General features: G+C 37.7%; 2 protein-coding genes across 3 annotated transcripts in view; one reads left to right on the forward strand and one right to left on the reverse strand.

The window, feature by feature from the left end:
• The first annotated feature begins 1372 nt into the window (after positions 1-1372).
• On the forward strand, positions 1373-23419 carry LOC139934668 (zinc finger protein ZFAT-like). Of its 2 annotated transcripts, none has more exons than XM_071929011.1 (6): positions 1373-1463; positions 5832-6003; positions 7488-10471; positions 10937-11020; positions 12914-13053; positions 14076-23419. In XM_071929011.1, the coding sequence occupies exons 2-6, from the start codon at positions 5874-5876 to the stop codon at positions 14362-14364; spliced, it is 3627 nt and encodes a 1208-aa protein (XP_071785112.1). In that variant the 5' UTR covers positions 1373-1463; positions 5832-5873; the 3' UTR covers positions 14365-23419. The 2 variants fall into 2 exon arrangements, with proteins under 2 accessions (XP_071785112.1, XP_071785113.1); XM_071929012.1 differs by having other exon boundaries at positions 1384-1459.
• LOC139934669 (C-Maf-inducing protein-like) overlaps positions 18919-27376 on the reverse strand; it is a 101207-nt gene continuing 92749 nt past the window's right edge. Inside the window, exon 16 of the mRNA XM_071929013.1 lies at positions 18919-26947. Within this exon, the coding sequence (XP_071785114.1) occupies positions 26897-26947 (51 nt within the window). The 3' untranslated portion in view covers positions 18919-26896. The remainder of the gene's footprint in view (positions 26948-27376) is intronic.

The raw sequence follows: 27376 nt of genomic DNA on the forward strand, positions 1-27376 counted from the left end.
AACCACCTTAATATTTGACCGATTGCGCTGCCGACGTCACATGACCTTGTACACATCAACTTCTACTAATTCTCCTTCTACTTTACTTGGCAAAGTCCCATGACGGGATACCACGCCAAGATTACGCACGCGTTTGACCGATGAAGCAACTAGGGGTAGATTAAGCAAACGATCTAAAACGTTGCGCGCAGCTTCTTTACGTGCTTAATCTCTTCCCCGACCACCACACTAGCATTAGTCAATAACAAAAGTGCCTGTCTACTGTGAGTAGACAGATAGTAACGAAAAACAGCAAGCTGCCATATCGTCAGCCAATCACCGTGCAGGAAAATCATCCTGTTTAATGGTTGATTTTTTCGTAACGTGCGTTTTGGACTACCGGTGGAAATCGCTGTATCCTGACTGGACTAGGTACTATCCGGTCTTGCTTTTAATATTTCCAGGAAGAATATTAAATAATCTATCCAAATAAGCTAATTTTGGACTGTTGCTGACATTCATAACGGGACAATCTGTCGTGTTTTTGTGACTTGTTTTCAAAGCCTTTTATTTTACGTACAAATTTCTCTTTTTAAAATTTGAGTTGCACCGGTTTTGTTCATACAAAACGACAGATTCGTCTTCATCTCAATGTACTGCTACATTATTTTTGTCAATACTATTCAGGTAAGGCTGAAAAAGACTGAATTTCAGAAGCCCTTTGGACTAATTATATATTCACACAGAGGTCACGCAAGAAAAAGGATGAATAATTATTTGCAGATAAAAGAAAACGAAATTTGGTGACATGTGGGTAGACTGGAGTGGGTTTGTTGCCACAGCCGAAGGCAACAAGTTCACGTGGGCGGGTGTGATCGATAAGGATCAGCAGCAGAATCGAGTAGAAATACTAAGACTGAAATCACCCATTTCTAAGACAGCTTTCCCTCTTTTGTTATCTTATCCATGGTAGACTAAAAAAACTTGTTAAAGTTGTCTTACGAGGTACCAGGAGCCCTGTAGACATTTCATATAATAAGATTACCAGCTTTGTCACGCTGAATTTCAATGAAAAAGTGACTCAATGTCATCATCCGTGTTTCCATGGAGGTTCACGAATATAATCCGAAATTTCAGCGAGTTCTAACGAATGAATAACAATGCAAAGTAACACAATGATGAACAGGAAGCAAAACAATGCATTATAACATAGCAAGGCAAAACAAAACATTAATAGCCGCACAAAAATTTGGGAATGGCTTGAAAGATGTACTAATTTTATTATTTATTTACCTCCCCCCCCCCCCCCCGCCTCCCCCTGCCCAACTTGGTTGGAAGACATGATAACTATGGAGGGCGCCCTTCATGCTTATTTTTATTTAGCTCTTGTCTACTCCGATCCTCTGCGTCTACACCACCTGCCGCTGCAAAAGTAATTCCTTCAAAAACGGACTCAGTTGAACATTTCGAATGAAATTGTGTAGGTGAGTTAAAAGAATACCATTGTATAACCATTAACATTGGTGGAAATGATAAGTTTTGTAAGGGGTCACCAAGGCCCCAGGGCAATGGATGAGTTAACTTAATCAAGTTAAATAATGGGGATAATTTTATCATAAGTCTGAAAAGAGTCACTCAACGCTTAGCGCTACTAGCTAACTCCATGCTCAACGACTAGAATTGACAATGATAAAGGGAAGGTACACGTTTGGTAACTGTCAAAGGTCTTCTCACTTTGTGTATTCCCATCATAACCATAAAATAACAAGCCTGTGAAAATTTGGGTTCAATCGGTCATCGAGAAAAAGTTGCGAGAAAACGATGAAAGAAAAAGCACTACCGGTAATGATAATGTAATTAATACCGACAACTCACGACCCCTCACGACAACTCATGACAACAATTTTTAAATGCACTTAAACAAAACATCTGAACCTAAGTCAACCGTTAAATATATATGCACAAGAGTCATATGCATCAAAATCACTTTCAAACTGATGAAAAATTTGTATTTTTAACTGTAAAAAGGTGTTTTTTACCCCAAATTTATTAGCAAACGGAAATACTTGCCATGTTCTCTTTCGACGTACTTTGACGATTCTATGGGTAATTTGAGAGGGCCGAGTTGTATTTTTCCGTTTTGGTTTTAGCTGACTGTTTTTTTTTCTTTCTTGTTAGTAACTAAGCCGACACTCTGCAATTCGAAGTTAAAAGGGGAGGTTTAAATATAATATTTTTAAAAACTCTATATGAGGACTATGAGAGGCACATAAAATGGTATCTTGCATATGTATCACCCCTGCGATGTAATGAAATCGTCAAAAGACATCGAAAGACAACATGGCAGATATTTTGCGTTCGTTACTAAATTCAGGGTAAAAAACACTTTTTGTACACTTAAAAAAAAATTTTTTTCACCAGTTTGAAAGTGATTTGGGTGCATTGACTCTTGTGCATATATTTAAAGGTTGAATTATGTTCAAATGTTCTGTTAAAGTGCATTTAAAAATTGTTGTCGTGAGGGGGTCGTGAGGGGTCTTGAGGTGTCGGTATTTAGTGCGACCCCCCTAATTGGGGACTAGACTAGACTAGACCCGGTCACACTAAATACCGACAACTCACAACCCCTTACAACAACTCACCACAACAATTTTTAAATGCACATTACCAGAACATTTGAACATAATTCAACCGTTAAATATGAGTCATAGAGTCATATGCATCTAGATCACATTCAAACTTTTGAAAAAGTTGTATTTTTAACTGTAAAAAAGGTGTTTGTTCCCCGAATTTAGTAACGAACGGAAATATTCGCCATGTTGACTTTCGACGTACTTGGACTCTTCCATTACACCGCATGGGGCGAGGTAATTTCTGAGGGCTGAGTAGTATTTTTTCTTTTTTGGTTTTAGCTGCTGGTTTTTTCTTTCTTGTTAGTAACTAATCCGCCACTCTGGAATTCGAAGTTAAAAGGGGAGACTTAAATATAATATTTTTTTAAACTCCACGAATGGAGAGGCACATAAAATGGTGAATAATCATCTTGTATTGTATCATGATTGTATCACCCCTGCGGTATAAATAGAATCGTCCAGGTGCGTCGAAAGACAACATGGCGGATGTTACCGTTCGTTACTAAATTCGGGTAAAACAAAAAACAAAATTTCAATTAAAAATACAATTTTTTTCAACAGTTTGAAAATTATTTTGGTGCACAATATATGACTCTTGTGCATATTTAACGGTTGAGTTGTGTTCAAATGTTCTGGTAAAGTGCATTTAAAAATTGTTACCGTGAGTTGTCGTGAAGGGGTATAGTGGTATAGTCGGTATTTAGTGCAACATGACTAGACCCAGTAACTGGGACGCTGTACTCCTTTTTTTCCGAATTTTCTATTATTGGACGAATTTGTGTGCTTTCAGATAAAAAGAAAAGACTTCTAATAAGTTCTAGCTAGTACTAGTAGTAGTAGTAGTAGTAGAAGTCTTTTATTATTATAGTGAGAAATTACCCCTTTCTCAAAAACTATGTTGCTTCAGCATGTTCAGAGGTGGTTGTTTCCCAACATGTTTTATACTATTAAAGGCAGTGGACACTGTTGGTAATTGTCAAAGACTAGGCTTTACAGTTGGTGTATTTCAACATTGTATGCATAAAATAACAAACCTGTGAAAATTTGAGCTCAATTGGTCATCAAAGCTGCGAGATAATAATGAAAGAAAAAACACTCGTGTCACACGAAGTTGTGTGCGTTGAGATTGTTGATTACGAGACCTCAAGTTCTAGATCTGAGGTCTCGAAATCAAGTTCATGGAAAATAACTTCTTTCTCAAAAACCATGGCACTTCAGTGGGAGCCTTTCTCACAATGTTTTATACCATCAACCTCTCCCCATTACTTGTCACCAAGAAAGGTTTTATGCTAATAATTATTTTGAGTAATTACCAATAGTGTCCACTGCCTTTAAATGCTCGTTACCAAGTCAGTTTTTAAGTTAATATTTGCTTTGAGTAACTACCAAACGTGTACCTTCCCTTTAAAGTATTAATTACTTGAAATAATTAATACTTACCACAGAACCTTTCTTGGTAACGAGTAATGGGGAGAGGTTTTTAGTACAGTTTAAAACAATGTGAGAAACGGCTTACTCTGAAGTGACGTAGTTTTGGAGAAAGTTGTAAGTTCCCGCGAATTTGATTTCGATTCGAGACCTCAGATTTAGAATTTGAGGTCTCGAAGAAAGCATCTGAAGTGATCGTAAAGCACACACTTTCGTGTGACATTATTGTTTCGCAACTTCAACAACCAATTGAGCTCAAATTGTTCACAGGTTTGTTATTTTATGCATGTGTCACAGTTGGTACACCAAGTGAGAAGACTGGTCTTTGTTTGACAATTACCAAACAGTGCCAGGGTCTTTATATTATAATGGAGTGTATGTAAAAACGAAACGGACACTGGGGCGCTGTATTATCCTGGTGTCTACACCCAGTAACTGGTGCGCTGTATTTTTATTTCATTTTTGAATGTCAAAATTTCGAAGGAAAAAAAAGGAATACAGCGCACAAGGTACTTGGTCTACCTGGTGTCATGGGTTTTTCAGTAGGATCATGGGAAAATTGTTCACATGTAATCAAAAACTAAATGATTTTTTTAAAAATCATCTACTCTTCCTTTTAACAATGACAGTTGCACTTCGTTGTGAGTTGAAATCTTAAAGGCAGTGGACACTATTGGTAACTGTCAAAGACTAGCCTTCACAGTGGGTGTATAGATCTCCACATATGCATAAAATAACAAACCTGTGAAAATTTGAGCTCAATCGGTCATCGAACTTGCAAGATAATAATGAAAGAAAAAAACACCCTAGTCACACCAAGTTGTGTGCGTGTAGATGGTTGATTTCGAGACCTCAAGTTCTAAACTTGAGGTCTCGAAATCAAATTCGTGGAAAATTACTTCTTTCTCAAATGCTATGGCACTCCATTACTCGTTACCAGGTAAGGTTTTATGCTAATAATTATTTTGAGTAATTACCGATAGTTTTGGTTTTCGTTGCGAGAGATAGTCCGCTATTAACAGTGCTAAATGCATTGAGGCACGGTCATATGTTTTCAAACCTGTCATTGGTTGGTATTTTATTTAATATTCAGAAGCTAGTATGGCGTGCAAAATAAATAAAAAATGTCATTCAATTACTATTGAACAAATTTAATTACATTTTTGTCCTAAGACATTTTTATGGCTTACTCTAGATTAAAATCCAGAGATATCACAAGGCATGACAGTAAAACATCCCACCACCCTTGAAGCACAAACACTTCATAACAACCGTTTTCCCCATTTCAGACCAGAAATGTTCGGCCAATGTTGGATTTGGGACGCAGGATATTTTCCATATGCCACTCGCGCTTGTGTGATAACTTATAATGACATAATGTACCACAATGTGTTGTACACTGAGATTGTGAAAAGACTCAATACAACCTAATTTTGCTTGCACACACACACTGCATGCAGATGATCGACAACTCAAGCTGACAAACTACACCACCTTGGACCAATCACCAGACATGCCAGATATGGAAAACTTATCACAGTACACATTACAACTTGAAATCATTGGGCCTGTAAGACCAGGGGTAGATTTCACAAAGAGTAAAGACTAGTCCTAACTTAGGATTAGTCCTAGGAGATATACAAATTGCATGGATAGTCCTAAGTTAGGATGAGTAACTTGAGATAAGACTAGTCCTAACTTTTTGTGAAATCCACCCCTGTGCCTGTCTTTGACCGATTTTTAAATTTCCAAATTGGTGTAATTTTCTTTGCACTGGTCTTTCCTTTGTAGCCTCCTGTGTCTCTCTCTCCTGCACCGTCGAAGAAGGACATCATGAATTCATTGAATGACAAACAAACCAACAAGATCAACAACCCTGCTAGCTTATCTTACCCCTGTGGCATGTCTATGGAAGAAACAGAGGAAGTGACTGGTCAAAGCTCATTAGAAAATACAAACAAAGGTAGGACGGATCTTCCAGTATTTAAAGACACTGTACTTTCAAATGCTTTATTTGAGACCTCAAAATAAAATTCTGGGGTCTCAAAATCAAATTTGTGGAAAATTACTTCTTTCTCGAAAACTATGTCACTACAGAGGGAGCCATTTCTCAATAAATACTACCAACAGTCCCCACTACTCGTTACCAAGTAAGGTTTTATGCTAATAATTATTTTGAGTAATTACCAACAGTGACCACTGCCTTTAAGTTTAAAAAAACACCAATTATATTATAGCCTTGCTCAAGGCAGTCGAATTATTCACTCCGAAAAGAGACCGCCGCTGTATAAAAAACCACCCGTATTCACTATGCGTAACATCGCACAACACGATGCCCCCGTATACTATCCGCATGCGTCGGCCGTCAGGCCGACAGCCTTGTAGGGTCTGTGTTGAAGCCACTGACCTCATTACTATAATAAGCGAAGAGTTCCCACGGTCAGCTCATTACCATAATGCCCGCGAAAGACGAGATATGTCTACATCACACACCACCACCACGGACGCTCAGCAACCATGATAGGCGTGCGTGATTGGACGTCAAATGAATAATTCATTTGCCTCACATCCTGTGTTGTCTGATAGGTCTGACGAAAGATATACATATTCATGAGCTGCATACTAGCATATCAGAGAGCCCCCCCCCCCCAATTTTTTCCACTTGTGGAAATTTTTCAATACAACACATTAAACCCGGAAGTTACAGACCCGACAAGGCTGTTGGCCTGACGGCCTCCGCATGTGGTTAGTGGTACGAGTGCGGATGACTTGTGTGCACATTAGTCGTACGATGTGACAGTGTGTATACGGGTGGGTCATGCGGTGTGATCGCACGCACCACGCACAGGGTATACGGGTGGGTTTACAGCAGCGTCTTTTCGGAGCGAATAATGCGACCGCCTTGAGCAAGGCTAATTATATTACAGACCTTGTAGCTGAGAACCTTCGCTATTGCACCACCAGACTAATTAAATATGACCAAACTCGTTGCTCAGTTCAACTTGAAAGTTGAACATTTCAAAAACTCATATCTCAAGAACTGCTTTGCATAAAACTTTTGTCTTAAATTGTAGACTTTTGATTCTGTTCAAACTTTTTAAACAGAGATGGCAGCATTGTGACCTTAGTTCATCATTAGATACCCAAATATAAGCGCACATGTGTTGACCCATATTGATAACACACATTATATATAACACGCGCAAGACTTTTGCTTACATGTATAGCATACAAATGTATGGATACATTCAACATCGCTTTTACATTGTTCAATGACCATCCAAAAATGTCCAACAAAAAGCACTCCTAAACAATTCACAAATGTTGAAGTTAAACTTAAAACTGTGGTAGTCTGTGGTACCAGTAAGAGCTTAGGTACCAGTGTATAGGCGGGTTAACAGTTTCAAATTAACATTGTATAATCTAATGTCATTAATTCTTTTTCAGATTTACCTACATCAATTTCCACGGATGGGACCATTTTTCTTTGCAAGATCTGTAACATCTACTCAATCAATCTCCCAGACCTCAAGAAACATTATTTTGATGTGCATAACCTCCCTCAAGATGCTATTGACAATGTTATCGTTCCTCTTAAACCTTTGAGCGGGACCACATCGCTGACCACTAGTAATGCTTCACCTACAGCAACTATAAAAAGGAAACGAGGGCGGCCAAGAAAAAATAATAAACCCAAGGACTCATCTCCATTTATAAAAACTGGGCAAGTAGCATTTATTGGGTCAGAGAAGCTCACTGTTGTATCTGCTTCAACGCTTCATGGAGACAATGAGGCAGTAGATGGAGGAAAGCCACCCAAGCGTAGACCCGGTCGACCACGGAAGACTGAGGCAGACCGAGAGAAAGCCAGACAGAGTTTGACTGACAAGAAGCGGACTGAAGAAGAGGGGCAAGTTGGTCAAATGGATGAACAAAAAATGGAATGCCGAAATTGCGGGAAGACATTTGCGAGGCTTCGGCAGCTCGCAAGCCATCGATGCCAGTTTGCTAGGGATGAGGAATCGGAGGATTCATCACAAAGTGAAAACGATACTGAGGATGTTATGGTTAATTTAATCCAGCTGAGTGCCACTGAAGCAGGTATTACCTCTATCAATAAGGATTCTGATACAAATACTGATAGTCTTAAAATCCCAGTACATGAGGTCCAACAGACCCTCAATGACAAAGCACCCACTTATCCAGCGTCCTATCATCCAGCAAGCCTGAAATTTTATGCCTGCCCTGTTTGCAAAAAGGTCTTCAAGACTAAGCAGATTCTCATGCTGCACATGGCGAGCCACACTACAGACATGGCAGACAAGCCCTACAAGTGTTCCAATTGCAACTACAGCACTTCACTGAAGGCAAATTTGAAGGCCCATGCTAAAAAACACACCAACGATAGACTCCATTGCTCTCGTTGCAGCTTCAGCTGCATCAGCAAAGGGATCCTCTCATCACACATGAAGAAACACAACATAAAAGCCACTCTGTCTTTCTGTGATTTGTGCAACTGCCGGATATACTCCAGTGGTCATCTCCTTCGTCACCTGGAAAGGGAGCATGATATCAAATCAGATAAAAGAGCCACAGATTATTATAAGCAACAGAAGCTGTTGAGTAGAGCTGGTCAGCACAACTTGATCTTTCAGTGCCACATTTGTCACCGTAAATTCAAGTATAAACGAGGCTATCATGAACACATGATTTTGCATAAGCGCAACAAACCGTTCAAGTGTACTGTCTGTCCATATGCATCGGTGCGCAATGGTGACTTGGTGAAACATGTGCGGAAACATTGGTTTATCTTCATCTGTCACTTGTGCCGATCCAAGTTTTTGAGCCTCGAATTGCTGAAAGTTCACTTGGCATCACATGAACAATCTGAAGGCACGAGTGATAGAGCCATGAAAGCCATGCTGGAACAAAGTATTAACATCAGCATGTACCAGAGTTCTTCAATCGGCATAATTGAAATAGATAATAAGAAAGATTCATGTCAATCATTAACGACAGACATTGTTCAAAATGAAGGCACTTCATGGGATGTAGAGATTAGCTGCGGTAATATTCCTTCGATCTGCCCCAATGACAAAACTAATGGTTCTGATGTTATGAGTCAACTCAATTCTCAAGATGTTGATACTCATGAGCTCATGGAGTTAGGAGAAGTCTTCAGGGAGCTTTCTTTCAAGAGGTTGAACTACAACTTGCTGTACCAAATCCGCAACCTTTACGGAGAGAACGAGTGCCCAGTTTGCGGAAAGTTGTTCAGGTTTCGTCCTCATCTTGACGTCCACAAGAGGATTCACAAGACAGAGAAGGAATTCCAATGTGAAGAATGTCACTATTCCTCCCACTCCAAGCAGAGCTTGGAGAGGCACTTCAGTAATGTGCACTGTGGAAACAGACACAAATGTCCCTGTTGCAGTTTCGAGACGCCAAGTGATCTTTACTTGCAGAGACACCTGAAGAAGCACCACAGTCCCAATACACTCAAGTGCACCAAATGTGACATGACCACTGAGAGTGAAGATGTTATGAAAGCCCACATCACCTCAAATCATCCTGATTTATCGATGCTGGAACTGAAGGAAATCATGGGAAGAAACATCCACCTACGTGGTAAGAATGGCCAGTTAACAAACCTCACCTGCCACTTCTGCGACCAGGTCTTCCGCAGAGTTTGTGACCTCCGAAACCACATCTGGATCCACAAGGGTATCTACCCCTACAATTGTAAACTCTGCAAGTTCAAATGTCGGAGCAAGTCCAATTTGGACTCCCACATGTTCAAGCATTCTGACGCTAAAAACCACCTTTGTGACGAGTGCGGAAAATCATTCAAAATGAAGAGTACTCTCAAGACGCATCGCATTGCGCAGCACTCGGTGGACAAGCAGCACAGTTGTACACACTGCGAGTTCAAGACGACCAAGCAGTCACTTCTTAAACACCATATGGATGTTCAACATCAACAGGAGCAAGTGAAGACCTTCCGTTGTTTCCATTGTATGCAGTACACAAACACCAAGGATGCATTACGCATCCACTGCCAACAGGAGCATCCAGAGACCATCTTCGATGAGACCCTCACATACGAAGTCCCAGAGGAGCGGATAACAACCCTCAACATAAGCATCAATCACAAGGACGGGGCACTCCACTACAAATGCAGTCAATGCGACGACGTCCTGCTGGCAAACAATGCTGAGTTGGGCCAGCATCTACGAGAGACTCATGGTCTAGCAATCACTACAGGACTAGACGTTGATGGAGAAGCAGAATCCGAACAGTTACATGCAGGAAATCTGAGTAGTCAACTTGACTTAAGTTCTTTACCTCAAGGTCTACAGGTACAGCTGATGGATTCAATGAGTGACAAAGCAAGCGCAGAGCAGTTTTTCCAGGAGCTCATCGATATACAAGTTAGTATGATGGGTTTCATGATTGTTGCAAACGAGATATCTGCTTCAGAAACTTAGGGTGCGTTCGATAAGCTTCCCTGGGTTAACCCCGGTCTGCCCCCGGTACTTTCGAATAGCTTTGTCGTCATTCAAGGGACTCACCCGAGTCAGCCCCAAGTGCCCTGCTCAATTGGGGCTGGCTCGAGGTGCAAGAAGTCACCAAGAGAGGGCGAGTGTGATCGTTCGATAAACTCTTGTCAGGGGCTCACCCGGATGAGCACCACAGGGTCCACCAGGGGAAGCTTATCGAACCCACCCATTGTTATCATTTTCCATAGGTCAGGACTTCATGCTGAACTTTTAGTTTACTAATATCAAGCTTTGCATATCGCCGGTTGAGTGCGTTAAGGTCAAAAGTGCAAGTTTCATAATGTGTAATAATGATTGGATGTTTTTTTCTAAGTCATTGTTTCATTGATCAATCAGGAGATAGCGGCTGCCGTTGCACAGGTTGACAGCGAGTCTGGTCCTCAGTCTAGTAAGGAGTTCACTATGAAAGGAGAACAACAGGTGAGAAAAGCCAAGCTTTTAACAGTTTTTTTAATGGTGATAATAATGTGGAAGGTTTTTATACGCTGTTTCAAGCTTTTTCTCAAACTGCCTCACACTTACACAGTTGTTTCCCCGTGTGTATCAGCCCCTAACCACTTCTTAAACCATTTCACCAACCTGCTGGAACAAGCTCCCTCTTCACATCCGTGACTCATCCTCGATCAGCTCATTCAAGACTGAGCTAAAAATACATCTTTTCAGACAATGTTAAAGTGCTTTGAAACGCCTGTGGAAAGCGCTATACAAATGTTATTTATATATTCATTTATTTATTAAACTCCTTCGGAGGATGCAGCACCGGTAACCAAATTTGGCACACACAGGTTGAGAAACATTTTTATGGACACTTTCTACCCCAACTGGTACCCATTGTCTTCTTGGTGATGAGAAGCAATTATCAATTAATGTCTTGCTCATCAAGGAACCCATACTCTAAACAGTACTTACATGTAATAGGCAGAAGACATTATGGGCCTACTTTCTTATAGCCTACATCAAAACAATGGTCAGCAGAAACAGGTTACCAGACAACTTTGCATGAAGGTTACGTAGATGGGCTGGTGGCCAACTGAATTTCTGTTAAGCAAATAAATGACAAAGCAGATTGTTTGGCTTGCATGTTTAATATTCATAATGGACTGCATAGTTCAATCACTCATTTACTTATGCCAATTGGGTTTTTTTGCTTGCAAACAGCATAAAAATCAAGAAGCGAGAATTAGTTAGAACTGAAATCCAGGTTTTGGATGGGCTGTGTAACATGGGCTCGTTTTGCGACCCTTACCAGAAACAAGTTTCTGACGTGAAATTCATTGAACATTGAATGAAACCATTTCTAAGAATGATGTGGTAACCAGAAACGATTCCTGGCTTAGGTACATCTCCATTAAATTATTGGTCTCAAAGTAAACTGTCTTCAACAATATTGGATTTGGATTCTTTGGGTTTTTAAAGGCAGTGGACACTATTGGTAACTACTCAAAATATTTATTAGCATAAAAACTTTCTTGGTGACGAGTAATGGGGAGAGGTTGATGGTATAAAACATTGTGAGAAACAGCTCCCTCTGAAGTGACATAGTTTTCGAGAAAGAAGTAATTTTCCGCGAATTTGATTTCGAGACCTCAGGGTTAGAACTTGAGGTCTCGAAATCAATCATCTAAACGCACACAACTTCGTGTGACAATGATGTTTTTTTCTTTCATTATTATCTCGCAAGTTTGATGACCGATTGAGCTCAAATTTTCACAGGTTTGTTATTTTATAAATATGTTGAGATACACCAACTGTGAAGGCTAGTCTTTGACAATTACCAATAGTGTCCACTGCCTTTAAAGTTTTTTTAAAGGCAGTGGACTCTATTGGTAATTATTCAAAATACTTATTAGCACAAAACCTTACTTGGTAACGGATAATGGGGAGAGGTTGATAGTATAAATAATTGTGAGAAACGGCTCCCTCTGAAGTGGATGAGTTTTCGAGAAAGAAGTAATTTTCCACGAATTTGATTTCAAGACCTCAGATTAGGAAAATTGAGGTCTCAAAATCAAGCATCTGAACGCACACAACTTCGTGTGACAAGGGTGTTTTTTCTTTCATTATTATATCGCAACTTCGACGACTGATTGAGCTCAAATTTTCACAGATTTGTTATTTTACGCATATGTTGAGATACACCAAGTGAGAACACTGGTCTTTGACAATTACCAATAGTGTCCACTGTCTTTAATAAACCATTGCATGCAAATTACCAGTCTTGTTCCCCAACTAAAATAGAACATAACCAAAACAGAAACATGTGCTTGTTTTGTTCAGCTTTTTACCTTGTGATTGTTTTGTTGGACTTTTCAGGTGGAAACTAATGTAAGTGTCTCAGAAACGATCGCAGCTGTCAGTTTTCTCACTACTTCTGAGAGCCTGATAGAGGGCAGTATACAGAGCCAAGGGAACATGCAGTCGGTAGATTACAAGCAGTATATTACAGATGACAGGCAAGTAGCTAGTCAGGGACATAGGCATATAAAACGCTTTAACTTCTATAAGTGAAATTTAAAAACATCAGAAAACATATGTCTTTTTAATGTGCAGTTTCATGTCAACTTTTAAAGATGCACTTAAAAAAGGGTAAAATTTTCTTTTGGTCTGTCATGTTTGTTCTTAAACTATTCACTAGTTAAATATATGCCTCTAAAGAAGGTCCGGTTTGGATCGAAAGCTAGAGCCATCTAACCTACTCATTATATATAAACTTTTTTTATATAAAATCTAATTCAGAACATGGGTTTGTCACTTATGTCTTCGAAAAAACTGAACTTTAATTGATGTAAACGTTTCGTTGGGAGCAACAATTGCTTCTTATCAATAAATTGTTGTGTTGTTTTTATTATACCTGGTGTTGGCCTTTGTATTGTTTCAATCCTTAAACTGATGTGTAATAGCCACTGTAATATATTCCTTTCTCGGGCAAAAGAACACAATCCAAAGCCTACTTGGTTGGGATTTGAACCCACAACGCTGCACTCTAGAGCAGATTTCTTTAAAGGGCAATGGACACTATTGGTAATTACTCAAAATAATTATGAGCATAAACTTTACTCGGTAATGAGTAATAGGGAGAGGTTGATACTATAAAACAATGTGAGAAACGGCTCCCTTTGAAGTGACATAGTTTTTGAGACAGAAGTAATTTGCCTAAAATTTGATTTCAAGACCTCAGATTTAGAGCTTAAGGTCTCGAAATTTACCATCTAAACGCACACAACTTCATGTTACAAGGGTGTTTTTTTCTTTCATTAATACCTTGCAACTTCGTTGACTGATTGAGCTCAAATTTTTACAGGTTTGTTATTTATGCATATGTTGAGATACACCAACTGTGAAGGCTAGTCTTTGACAATTACCAATAGTGTCCACTGCCTTTAAGCACAAGACCCCGGAGCGTGTCCTGAGTGACATCTACATGTATGTCATACACACAAAAAAACTAACTATTTCTTTACTTTCATTTTTACAGATCTGAGCAAGATGTGGTCGTTTCTGTACATGAAGTCACCCCTGAAGTTTGTGAGGTCGGTCAAGAAGCTCCTGAGGTCATTCAAGAAGCTCCTGAGGTCACTCAAGAAGCTCCTGAGGTCATTCAAGAAGCTCCTGAGGTCATTCCAGAAGCTCCTGAGGTCATTCCAGAAGCTCCTGAGGTCATTCCAGAAGTGTTTGAAGTCATTTCAGAGGTGTGTGAAGTCATTCCGGATGCTTTACTGGAGCAAGAGGTCACTGATGATGATGGGGTCAAAGTTCAGGAGTAGCACAGCCAGCCCATGCATGTTATTTCCTCAGATCAGTCATGGTTATCTTAAAAATTTGACAATTGGAATGAAAGTACTTTTCAGAAAATCGATGGGATAAAACATCGCATTAGTTACCAACACAGGGAGATTCAGTTCACTAAAGTTTGATGATTTCACGACAAATAACTCTAGATGTGCCATTCTGTAATTACAGTTTCTGACATCATTTATCTTGGGATGATGAGACCCTGACAACAGAATGTTGTCCTCCTTAGTAACTTATCGTGGGACAGTGACTTTTGTCAAATTTGATTGTTTTGAGATAGTTATAGGAACACGTTGCATTTGAAAGCATTTGTCATTGAATAAAGTTGGAAAGATGTTTTTAAAGTAGAGTATGACTATGCCTCAAAATTGCTTGGTTTCCCTTTATACTGCTAGAACTACCAGTAACATGGTCCGCCATTTTGTAGACCAAATTTTTCACAGGGAAAAGAAAACCACCCAGTTTCGAGGCATATTTGTGTGGATCATAAAATTCCTAAAACATTTTTACAACCATTCATTTAATAACAAATGCTTTTAATGGCCCAAAGTTCTCAATCCAAGGCAATGTGGCCTTTAACTCAGAATGACAGTATCTGACTTATTGCCATCCCGAGAAAGATCATGTGAAGTATCACGGATGTAATCACCCCAAGTAAAGTCCTCTTAAAGCCATGAACACTATTGGTAATTGTCAAAGACTTGTCTTCTCACTTGGTGTATCTCAACATATGAATAAAATAACAAACCTGTGAAAATTTGAGCTCAATTGGTTGTCGAAGTTGCGAGAGAATAATGAAAGAACAAAAGCCCTTGCTTTTACTTCTTTCTCAAAAACTGTTACTTCAGAGGGAGCCGTTTCTCACAATGTTTTACACTCTCGACAGCTCCATTGATCGTTAACAAGTAATTTTTTATTGGTTAACAATTATTTTGAGTAATTACCAATAGTGTCCAGTGCCTTCAAATTACTAGAGGGATGTCATCTTCAGATATGAGTTTGTTGATGTAAAAATTCTTGGGAGAACTGGGGTAAGGATTACCTCATCTATAGTTGAACAAACTGGGCAAAATCTCATGGCTCTGCTTACCGTCGAATTCTGCGCTTACTATCAGTTCACTATTCTCCACTTACTGTGCAAGCACGAAATTTCTGCACTAGCTGTGTAAGCAAAGAATACCTTATAACTTGGGAGTAAGCTTGACATGTGCGTAATTTACTGATTCCTTAAGTGCAAATATTTGCTAGCAGTAAGCAGAGTCATGAAACTGGGCCGACTTTGTACACTTTGTATGAAGTGTGGACAAAGTTGAAATGGATCAAAGTCTGCAAGTCATTTCTGATTTTAAAGAGCAAGTCTTTAATATGATCGAATATTTTCATGGTATCCTTGGCTCAATTTGTAAAATTTGTTCTGAAGAGTAAATTACTTGATTAAAGTATAATATGAACTTGATAGGTACTGGACTTGACCTGTGTAGCCCATTTACTTTTTTGAGATGGTTAGAAGCAACAACTATTGAGACTAAATAATTTGTAGGCCTATATGATATACATGTATCTTCAGGCCTACACGACATAAACCTTGGAGTCACTCTTTAAGGGAACTTGTCCAAACTAGTCCAGGAAAACCAGCGGATAAGTACTGTTCAGTAGGTGTGAAGAAATAAGAAGAAACTATAAATAAATAGTAAACTTGCGGGTAGTACCATGTGTTGAGATACAAGCACATCATACAGTTCCAGAAGACAATAGTTTCTTCATTAACGACGACTGATCACCCATCCTCAAGCCAACCCCTCCAGCAGCAGCTCACCCGAAGAATGTCACACTCCAATGCACACACATCCAGCCAGCAATAAACTATCAACCATCACGGACCAAGAACAGCTTCGATCCTTCCATCCCAAATGCCCCTCCATCCAGAACTTACTTAAGCTCCACCATCGCCCGCAGTCCAGCGTTCTCCTGAAGACGAGCAGAGTATACTTTTCAAAACGTCGAGACCAAACTAGCTCTGTTCTTACAAAGTTCTTTATCTAACGTTAGTTCACCATGTTTTGAAATTTTGTGTCGGAGAAACCTTTGGAGAAATTCATAACATACACATTGTAGTGTCGAAAAGCACAGACTTATCTACTGGGAAAACAAGCAGAGGGTCTATAGACGATGTGTCCTGTGACATCACATAGTTACAAAAGAGCCACTGAGCCTGGACTTCCTGCAGGCATGATTTGTACACAGCTCAACGGAAGAAATCATAACATCTTATATTTTATGGAGATTGCACTGTCTAATTCTTATCAACTTTTAATATGATGAAAGGGGGCACATCTCAAAACTTTACCAGCTTTCATGTGAATTATGACACAAAGTGTCAACTTTCCCCATATGAACAGTGCAGTATCTTGCTTGCCAGAATACCCAAAGAACGTACATGTACAAGGTCACACTTACTGTAAACAAAGTTCACATGGTCTATACATTTGGAGTCGCTCACTATAATCAACTCCCTCTAAACTATACATCTAAGGTAAATACAATGACATCCAAACGTTCCACACCGCAGAATGCTCAGCGAGGTGCATTGGCATAGCTGTCTGTAGTGATCTAAAACCAGCGAGTAAAACATCGTCTCTCATAGAAATACAGACTGATAGAAATCAAATTAAAAAATGACAATGGAGAAAAAATTCAATTGTTATCCGATTACCTGTCTTGGTTTAATTTTGACAAGACCCCTAAATAATTAAGGGAATAATAGGGTAGCTACTACTTCTTTCACGGTCGTTTAAAACAGAACACCCAACAGGGTGGATACGTGCGCATTAAAAGTCTTATAATTATTATTACTATTATTATTAAAACAGGCATGGTCGAATTGCCGTGTGATATAAAGGCCCGAGTCAAAGGTGAGGGCTTTCATCACATGGCAATTCAACCATGCAAGGTTTTAAACAACCCTGAAAGAACTAGTAGTTACCCTATTATTTCCATGCATAAATACCTTTTTGGTTAAAAAGGCGCAATAGAGTTAGAAACTCTGTATGTTTCCACCTCCATGGTATGTTCAGTATACATGTACATGTACGACGTTCGTACACGTGTGTTCTTGGTGCATATTCGCTGGTTTCCCTTTCACACACAGCCCGCCCAACTCACCGACAGCGCCTGCGTCGCCCGTAACAAGAAACATCTTGTATCAACACTAGCGCGGAGTGTCCGCTCACAACCGGTTATAAACACTGGTCCTTATCAAGGTTTAAACACCCCCATGTGACGCGCTCTCCACCAATAGGAATAGCGAAACTGTCTGAGCTATTTATGAATATATGATTATAAGGAAAATACTACTTGGATTGAGACCAACAAATGAGTACAACTAAAAAAATTGAAGTATCACAGTTTTATTTTAATACACACAGCACTGATATGCTGATTCTACATAATAATGACAAATGCATGTGCACGGCTTAATAGCGTGCAAGTCAAAAACAAAACCAGAACCTGACAATTAACAAACCCTCTTTGCAGTCAATATTGTTTCAGACAGACAACGGACAACTTGCAAAGCGGAAAAATTACACGCCCAATCGGAAGATTGGTAACACTAACTCAAGCAACAATAACACTTTAGTATTACAAAGATTTGTAAGAAGTAATTTCGTTGGATCAGAAGTTTTCTTTCAAAATCTAATGCATCTTTTGTTTAACAGGATCAAAGGTCAAAAAGTAAAATTCAGCTTATCTCAGTGTGTTCACATAAAAAGAGTTTGCATTTTAAAGAACAATTTCTTCTCAAAAAAGTTGAATGTTTAAATTTAAGAGTTTTTAATAATTGTGTAATCCCTTGAGTTATATACTGCAAGATCCCTTTATTTTCATAACCCTCAGTGCTTGAGTGCTAGATCAAAGAAGACTTTTTCTTAACATGTTAATAAAATGATAACTAGTTTGCAATTATATGGCTGTCACAAATTGTACCTTACTGTTCTTACTGGGTTACACTTATTTCCCATTCTAAGATACGCCGATTCTTTGTGACTTCTAAAAGGTTCCTCATAGAATAACTCCAAAAAGTTCATCTTATTTCTGTCAGGAAATAACGACAAAATATCTTTAGGCCATTCACAAAAATTGATTTATTTTCAACGTGGAAGCTGACTGGTAGTAAAGTTCCTACCTGTACAAACCCTTGATACAACTCTTCCTATCTTAAATACTCTCATTGTTGACAAAAAGAATTTCCTAAATCAAGATTGTTTATTTCAATTGCACTAATTGAATTACGTGTACATGTAAAACATAAATAAATTTGTGCGAAAACCCTGACAAAACATGAACTGTTTGTTGTTTGTTTGTTGTCTGGTTGTCCCAGGGGGAAAAATAACAATAAATAAATAAAATAAATAAATAAAATATGTTGATGTAAAATGACTGTTTAAAAGGTTGGAAGGATTACGTGCGTGTTTGAAAACAAAAACCAATTATGTATTTTGCCTTTAAGAGTGTTTTTAATAACAAAATATAAAAAACATCATCAGTAAAGTTGACAAAAGAAAAAGTTGTTACATTTTAGAAACTACAATTCAATAACAAACGAGGTATTTCTGCAATATCCAAATTTACTTATAATTATGCAAATCTATTCAAGGATAACACATGTTCTTTAGATGTCTTGTTGCTGGTTTAAATTAAATGTAGCAATAACATATTAAATTATAGTGAAATTTACTCTTTAAATCTACATTATATATGTTTGTTAACGATTGGTGAAGTTCATTATAAATTTTTAAAAATATCTTTTATTTAAATATTAACGATATGCCAGAATGGTTGTCTACAGTCAAGGCATGCGTGACACCCTGCAAATGTAACACATATAACGCCTCAAAAAAGAAAAGTGGGTACAACATTATTAGTCATTTTATAGTTCACATAGTTCAGTTTTCAAAAGAGTAAGCAGCCTACAGCCTTGACAAGGAGACTATCAATAAAAATGTCTCTCACCAGCATTTGCACCATTGGACATAAAAACATTGGAACTGCCTATAAATTATATCAACTTGTAATATATTCAACAAAACAAATGAAATGCAGATCCAAACTCTTTCTGTAAATTTTAATTGGTTTTGGGCGGCTCCAACATCTAAAAGGCTTTTTTTTTATCAGAACAATGCAAGTTCAACAACACCATTTCAAGTTTGAAATTTTGGTATTATATTTAAGCATAAGGTCCCAAAATGTCTGATGTCTAATTAGTTTTTGTGAGGGTGTAAAATGATGTTTCTAAAGTCACTCCTGCATATGTACCATGAAGCTATGCTACACAAGGTTAACTTGACCTAACCATTTTGTGATTTTCATGGTTGAGATGGCCTAAAAATATGTCTCTTTGTACATGTACATGTAGGTACAAGAGCAATTCCACCTTCTTCATGTGTTATGTATGCAAGAATCATTTTGGTGTTCTACCATGTTAACATTCTGGTCTCGTGAGACAAATTTCAAAAGATATTGCAAGTCTCAGATACATGTGGTGCTGTATTTTGGTAACCTTGTTCTGGTAAGCGTAATTTGTTTGTGCTTAGTTACATTTTGTGCTTTAAAGGCAGTGGACACTTGGTAATTACTCAAAGTAATTATTAGCATACATTTCTTGGTGACGAGGAATAGGGAGAGGTTGATAGTGTAAAACATTGTGAGAAACAGCTCCCTCTGAAGTGACATAGTTTTCAAGAAAGAAGTAATTTTCCATGAACTTGATTTCAAGACCTCAGATTTATAATTATCTCACAACTTTGACGACCAATTGAGCTCAAATGTTCACAGGTTGGTTATTTTATGCATATGTTGAGATACACAAAGTGAGAAGACTGGTCTTTGACAGTTACCAATAGTATCCAGTGTCTTTAAATACACTGAACACAATTGGTAATTGTCAAAGACCAGTGTTATCTCTTGGTGTATGCATAAAATAACAAACCTGTGAAAATTTGGGCTCAATTTGTAGGTAAAGTTGCAAGAAAATGATGGAAAAAACACCCTTGTTGTACAAATCGGTGTGCTTTCTGATCGGAATAAAAAGGCTTTTGGCCAGAAGTCTTTCATTAATTTGATGAGAAATAACCTCTTTCTCAAAAACTCTGCTACTTCAGAGGGAGTCGTCTCCCACAATATTTTGTACTACATGTATCAACAGCTCTCTGTTGCCCAATACATGTACCAAGTAAGTTTTTAAGCTAATAATTATTTTGAGTAATTACCAAACGTGTACAGTGCCTTTAAGGAAATGAAGATCATGAATCTAGGGAAGTTGATTTGAGTAGACTGAGATACCGGATACCAAATGCATGTACATCCCATGTACATCCCATGTACATGACATCATGGGCAATCAGGTTGGCTCAATGGTTTCTTCCCCTGTCTTTCACCTCTGTAGACCACGGTTCGAATCCCACCTTAGACCAGGGGCCAATTTCTTAGAGCTGCTTAAAGGATTTGGGTACTTTTTCAAAATGTCCACAGATTTACATTAAACTTACAGGGTGTGAAGATAATGATAGTGGAAAGCTTCCCTTCAAATATTACTTACTGAGGTGGTATAGTTTTTGAGAAACGAGTAAAACAATGTCATGAAAATACGTTTTTACATGTTAAAATAATTTTCGTCTCATGATCTGTGAGACGAAAATTATTTTCATTACATTTTTTCTACTCATTTCCCAAAAACTATAGCACCTCAGCACGTAATATTTTCAGGGAAGCTTTCTACTATCATTATCTTCAAACTGTGTAAGTTTGGTGTAAATCTGTGGACATTGTTTTTTGTCCTACAAAAAGTACATAGACCCTTTAAGCCAAAAATTTGCTTAAGCACGAAAATAGCTCGCTCTTTTTATACATGTTATTGGCCAACATTTCATGCCATATACATTGCTTGTGACTGGTATTTAGCTGTTGTTTACCTAGCATAACAATTGAGTGGAGTATTGACCAATAATCTGATTTTATTAAGCAAGGATTTCTATTGCTTAAGCAACATTTTGTGCTCAAGCAGCTCTATGAAATTAGTCCCTGAGCCTTGCATGTGGACTGGGTTTTTAGTCCCTACCTCAGAGCTGCCAACAAGTGCAACTTGCTAGCAGTGAGAACTTGTAGAGCAATCAGGGCGATACATGTATTTAGAACATCATTCATAGGGCAAGGGTCCCCATCATCAGGGAGGTTGTCAACAATTTTACCAGAACATGGAAAGTTTGGTTTATTTTCAGGGACCTTTCTGAGAGTTGACAGTTCTGCTACATCATAGAGTGTTTTTCCTTTTGGGGTTTTCTTGCCACATCTTGCTCTTGTCCTAGTCATCCAGTTAAATAAATCATTTGCAAGAGTTGTGTTGACATAATATTCTTGTCAATAACCCCATCATCCCTGAACAGTTACAACAAAATAAACAAAGTCACCCATAAAGGATTTGGGTACCTTTTCAAAATGTCCATAGATTTACATTAAACTTACAGGGTTTGAAGATATTGTGGAAAGTTTCCCTACAAAAATTACTTACTGAGGTGCTGTAGTTTTTGAGAAATGAGTAAACCAATGTCATGAAAATACGTTTGTAAATTATTAAAACAATTTTCGTCCCATGAGACAAAAATTATTTTCATGAAATTGTTTTACTAATTTCCCCAAAACTACAGCACCTCAGCACGAAATAGTTTCAGGGAAGCTTTCTACTATCATTATCTTCAAACTGTGTATTAAAGTTTAGTGTAAAACTGTGGACATTGTGTTTTTTGTCCTACAAAAGTTACAAAAACTAATAATAAAAACCAGATTCAAACTAAACGTAAATGGATACTTCTTCCATATCAGGTTTAAAGGTATCATTGCATTTGCTACAGTCGTAGAAATGATTCAAATAGACAAGTACAAAGTAAATTAAATCTCTATTATTACGCATATTATTCACAATCTTTGATTGCAGCTCGCATATTCTATAAACATAGCATTGTAATGCTGAAAAAATAGTTCAGTTTATATTAAATTTGTCTTATAATTTCTAATAAATTTTTATTCAAATGTGTATTTTTAGTGAACCATTGTTCACTGTAATTTGTGGAAAGAGGGAGGGGAAAGATACAAAAAGGTGTATTTATAAACAAGTTTGTTATAACATACGAAGAGATCTTGAATGTTGATAAAAACAACTGCTCATTCTTTAAGCGAATTTCACTTTGTTTCTTGCAAGTAGCAGACAAATGTCTTCCATAGATACACCGTCTGCAGGTGCTCTGCTTTTCAATAAAACTTTTAAAAACAAACTTACGGAAAAACACTAGAGATTTATGACAATCATTCCACGGAACTTCAAAGTTGAAAATTCTTTCAAGAAAATTGTGTTTTTATTTTGTATCAAATAAATAGCTCTTCAGATGAACAAATTGACTGCTAATCATGGTTGTACCAACTCTTATTTCAGACTAACTTTCCATTATTAAGTTCAACTGCGGTCACTAATTTATTCTAACTTGAAATGGGAAGGGTTTAAGAATTCCATATCAAAGGTTCTTCTTTCCTTTTGTCTTTCTTTTGTTTGTTTTTTCTTTTTCTCTTTTTTTTTCAGACGAAAATTTCTCAAATCACTGGAGGTTTTTAAGCAACAGCCCTTTTTTCGTTTTTTCTGTCTCAAGAAGACTTATTTATGCAAAAAATTGGCTGACATCATAAATCTCACAACAGCCTGGACATTTTTTCATGCAACGAGAAGCCCCAATCATAACGTGTAAGATTTTTCTTTAGCACCATTTTAAATGTTTTTAATAATTCTTATACACACACGTACATAAAAGTCACATCCTAAGTTCTTTACACGTCTGGGGTACCATGCAAGAATATGTATGTGACCTTCAACTATTACCTTAGCTTTTCTCTTACACCTAGCCTACAATAACATTCTTTTTAGACTTTGTGGCAACTTCTGTCTGTTAAAAAAATATGTTTAACAGCTCAGAACAATTAGAAAATCCCAAACCTTAACTCGTTTTAACATATTAACGTTGCCTTGGATCAGTTGAGTTGGTCTTTGAAAAGCGATCTGTAACCATTTGTTATAAAATCGGTATGGTTAGAAAGATGTTGTGAAAGTAAAATACAATGATCTACACAAATATGCCTCAAAATTGCCTGGTTTTCTTTTTACCTCTTCGACTAACACGGTCGGACATTTTTTTGAGTCAATATTTTTACTCCCATAAATGGCCGACCGTGTTAGTTCGCGATGTAAAAGGAAAACCGTGCAATTTTGAGAGATACTTGTGTGGATCATTATATTCTACTTTTTAAACATTTTTCTAACCATATGCATTTCATAACAAACGGTTACAAACGCTTTCTGTAGACCAACTCATCCGATCCAAGGCAACGTGTTCCTTTAATCCAATTATATTCAATGATATTATTGGTGTTACATTGTAACATGGTAACACCCTGCCCTCCCCACATTTAACCCCACTTCAAGATAGGGTTCAAGACTTCCAGGGGTTAACCCAAATACCAAAGTTTCCTTAATTGTGTTGTTTTTGTAAATTACACATTTCTTATATCATTTGAAGTCATTACAATTTTGGTGCACATAAACATCAAGGCACCTGTGTCAAATCTCTTTAAAAATTACTTAGACCTAAAAACATAGGTATGTGAATGTTGGCCAATATTTGTTTCTTCCAAAACTACAATGAACGTTACAGTGAACTTTATAGAGAATTCACAGAGAGTTGTTCTTTTTTAAAGTGTTTTACGGTTGTTTTCACACTAACAATGACTACAAAACTTTTAACTTTACTGATTGGTTTCTACATATTACAAATACAATTACATATATCATTGAACACCACTTGTTTTTTATCTTACCCTAAAACACCGAACATTGGAATTTGTAAATTAGACATTCTAACTAGTTTTTCGTTATTATTGTGAGGTTGAATTCGATATTTCAAATTACATTGTCAACATCTAATACAAAAATTTACATATTTTTTATTCTTTTCTTTCTTTTTCCATGGTTAAAATACTTTTAAATATAGGTGGCAACTTGCTGACTTACACATAATTTTGAGCATTACAAATACTTGTACGATGCATTTATTATACAGGCTTAAGGTAACATGGGAATTCATCTTATACAGCTGCTGCTTACAGAGCAATTATTCTCTAAGCAGATTAAATGTTGGTAACCGATTAACGTTGCATACAAAATGTAATACAGACCTTGCTCCGTGGTCTGCTTGTAAAATGCTAAGCTAAATGACTTATAGCTGTGTAAAAAATAGTTCCAGCTGAATTCTATTTCGACACTCTCACACTTTTTGTAAAGCTTAAAAAGTAGAGTTGTAAAATTTGTCGATAGCAACTTAGCTTTCAGTGGTGGAATTTACATCTTTAAACCACAGATGTAGCAGAGATTTTTCATCATTGCTTTATTTTCTCTGTGATTTCTTCTTAAACAAGGCTTGCGTTGAGTACCTACATGTATATAATGAAGTCATACCAAAATAGTCTGCATTCATTATATGCACCGAACATTTTAAAGCTCCCTTAAGCAAGTACAAAAATCCTCTTTAGTCTGCTACTTTAATAATAAGTTACAAGAAATTTGGAGGTTGAAATTCAATGGTCGCTCCATTTCTTTTCAGTAGCTTGGGTCAGAACAAGAAAAAATCACTGGAGTGGGATTTGAACCAATGACCTCCAGCTTACTGTACTGGCGCCCTACCAACTGAGCTATCTAGCCCTTTGTTGGTGGTCTCTCTGTGAGTCAATTTGTTTGGGGTGCTTAGCAAGCCCGTTTAGAGGTCTGATTACACAAAGCTAGCTCAAGCAAATTCCCATTCATATTGCTCTTTGTCTCTGTTTGCCAGACAGATCAAAACCAACCAGACTTATTCATCTGGTCCTGTCTAGTAACTCCGAACATTACTCCAAAAAATATAACCTTAGAGATGGTACAATATTGGTATTCTAGAATGGTTTTTTTTTTTTTTTTTTTTTTTACAAAATAAATAAATAAAGCAGAAACAAAACATGAAAATCATATAGTCCCAGGATGGTAGAGTTGCCTGGTGTCACTGGCACACAATTTAAAATGCTTTCCCAAATTAAATGATGACCTTACTTGATACCAAAACTATTCATAGATAACCTTTCACCTTTCAGTAGAAAAAAAAATTCAATATCCCACAAAAATTAAATAAAACCTTGCATTTAATTGCATTATTCTGTTTGTAGTTCAGTTTAATATTTCAGTGAAGGTAAAATTTAGGATGATTGAACCCTTCTAAAGACCACTATTGTACCTTCTGCTAACGAGTGTCTCAAAATGGCCGACAAAACAAACAGAGAGTATAGAGGGCCACAAAAGTAGATTATTTCCAATATTTGTGCCTGGAAACCCTAACAATGTTTGCACATATCATACATTCCAAAACGTTAAAGAATAACAAAATCCATTCCTTGCAGCCTTGCAGCGTGTATTAGTGAGTTTACACCTTAAAGCACATCTCGATGGCCCAACAATCTGGGCGTCCCTTTATGTCCAATTTCGACACTTAACATTTTATAGTTTGTGTGCACAAAATTACATAATTATCTTGCACTAAATAATAATTATTATATACAGTTTAGTCATTAGTAAGGTGCAAAAACCACACAAACAATTGACTAGCATTTCATGAGCATTTTGATGTGGCCTTCAACCATAATGAACCATGCAGCAATGCAGTCTTTGATGGCCCCCCCCATCCACAGCTCCATCGCCCCGCCCCCAGTAATCCTCATCCTCATATCAAACTGTTTGGAATCAGTGAAGTAAGAGCTAATTCTACTTAATACTTGTGTGTAAAATGGATAAATGTGTGCGAATGTTTGCAACAACAGAAGCATCTGTCCAGCAGAATGCAATGTGAGGGAGGTCAAATGTCATCTCTATGAACTCTGACCTGATCCGCCATCGACCGACCGACCGACCGACCGCCTGGGCTTAAAAGCAGGAAGATGTACCTTTAGAATAATTTGTTGCGTTTAAATAATAACAATACAATGCTTAGAAAACCTTTCTCCAAATAAACTTAAACAAATAAATAAATGAACAAGTCAAATCAAAACAAAAAATATAAAGAAGCTGCATTTTTAACGCAACTTTTTGACTGTTTTTACCCAGTGTCTAACAGAATGGAAAATTGTCATAATTTGTCTTTATTATGACTTTATTTACACTGGGTTTTTTTTTCGATATTCACGGCTGAGTTTCTCACACCTAACCAGGGTATTGATATAAATCCTTAACTCAATGCGACTCATCAATGGTCGCAGTGCCACAAGGTGTAATCAAGAACTGGTACCTCTTCAAGTTGGTGCCTATCCAGGGAGACATATCCAGGTTGTATACTAAGTTGAGGTACTCATTCAGATAAGATGGCCAGTAACATGAGAGTTGCTCCAGCAAAGTCAGGCATCGGTGTACCTCGTATCAATCGTCTTCAGATCAGGCAAGTTGCCCTAATCAAAGAAAGAAGAAAAACAGCATTAACTAAATGATATGCAAACAAAACCAATATTTACTGAAGTTACCTCAAACGTCAATCCAGAGCCTAACTTCATAGGCTCTGAGTATTTCTAAATTCTGCACTTATGACCAACATTCTTCCCTTACAGGGTAAGCACTAAATTTCTTTCCTAGCTGTGCAAACTTGGAATACTTAGGACGCGTTCGATTAGCTTCCCTGTGTCGACCCTGTGGTGCTCACTCAGGTTGAGCTCCCCACAAGAGCCAATCGAACGATCACTTACCCTCTCGTGGTGACGTCATGCACCTCGGGCCAGCCCAAAGTGACCCATTCCACAAGCAGGGCACTGGGGGCTGACCCGGGTGAGCCCCTGGAATGAAGTCAAAGCTATTCGAACGTACTGGAGGCAGATTGGGGTCGA

Source organism: Asterias amurensis, chromosome 3, assembly GCF_032118995.1.
Source record: "Asterias amurensis chromosome 3, ASM3211899v1".
NCBI lineage: Eukaryota > Metazoa > Echinodermata > Asteroidea > Forcipulatida > Asteriidae > Asterias > Asterias amurensis.

Excerpts from the sequence above, each read along its gene's own strand:
- LOC139934668 (XM_071929011.1), top strand. The coding sequence starts at position 5,874 with ATGAATTCATTGAATGACAAACAAACCAACAAGATCAACAACCCTGCT. Across the intron at positions 10,472-10,936 it reads AGGAGCTCATCGATATACAA|GAGATAGCGGCTGCCGTTGC; the intron begins GTTAGTATGATG and ends TTGATCAATCAG. Across the intron at positions 11,021-12,913 it reads CTATGAAAGGAGAACAACAG|GTGGAAACTAATGTAAGTGT; the intron begins GTGAGAAAAGCC and ends TGGACTTTTCAG.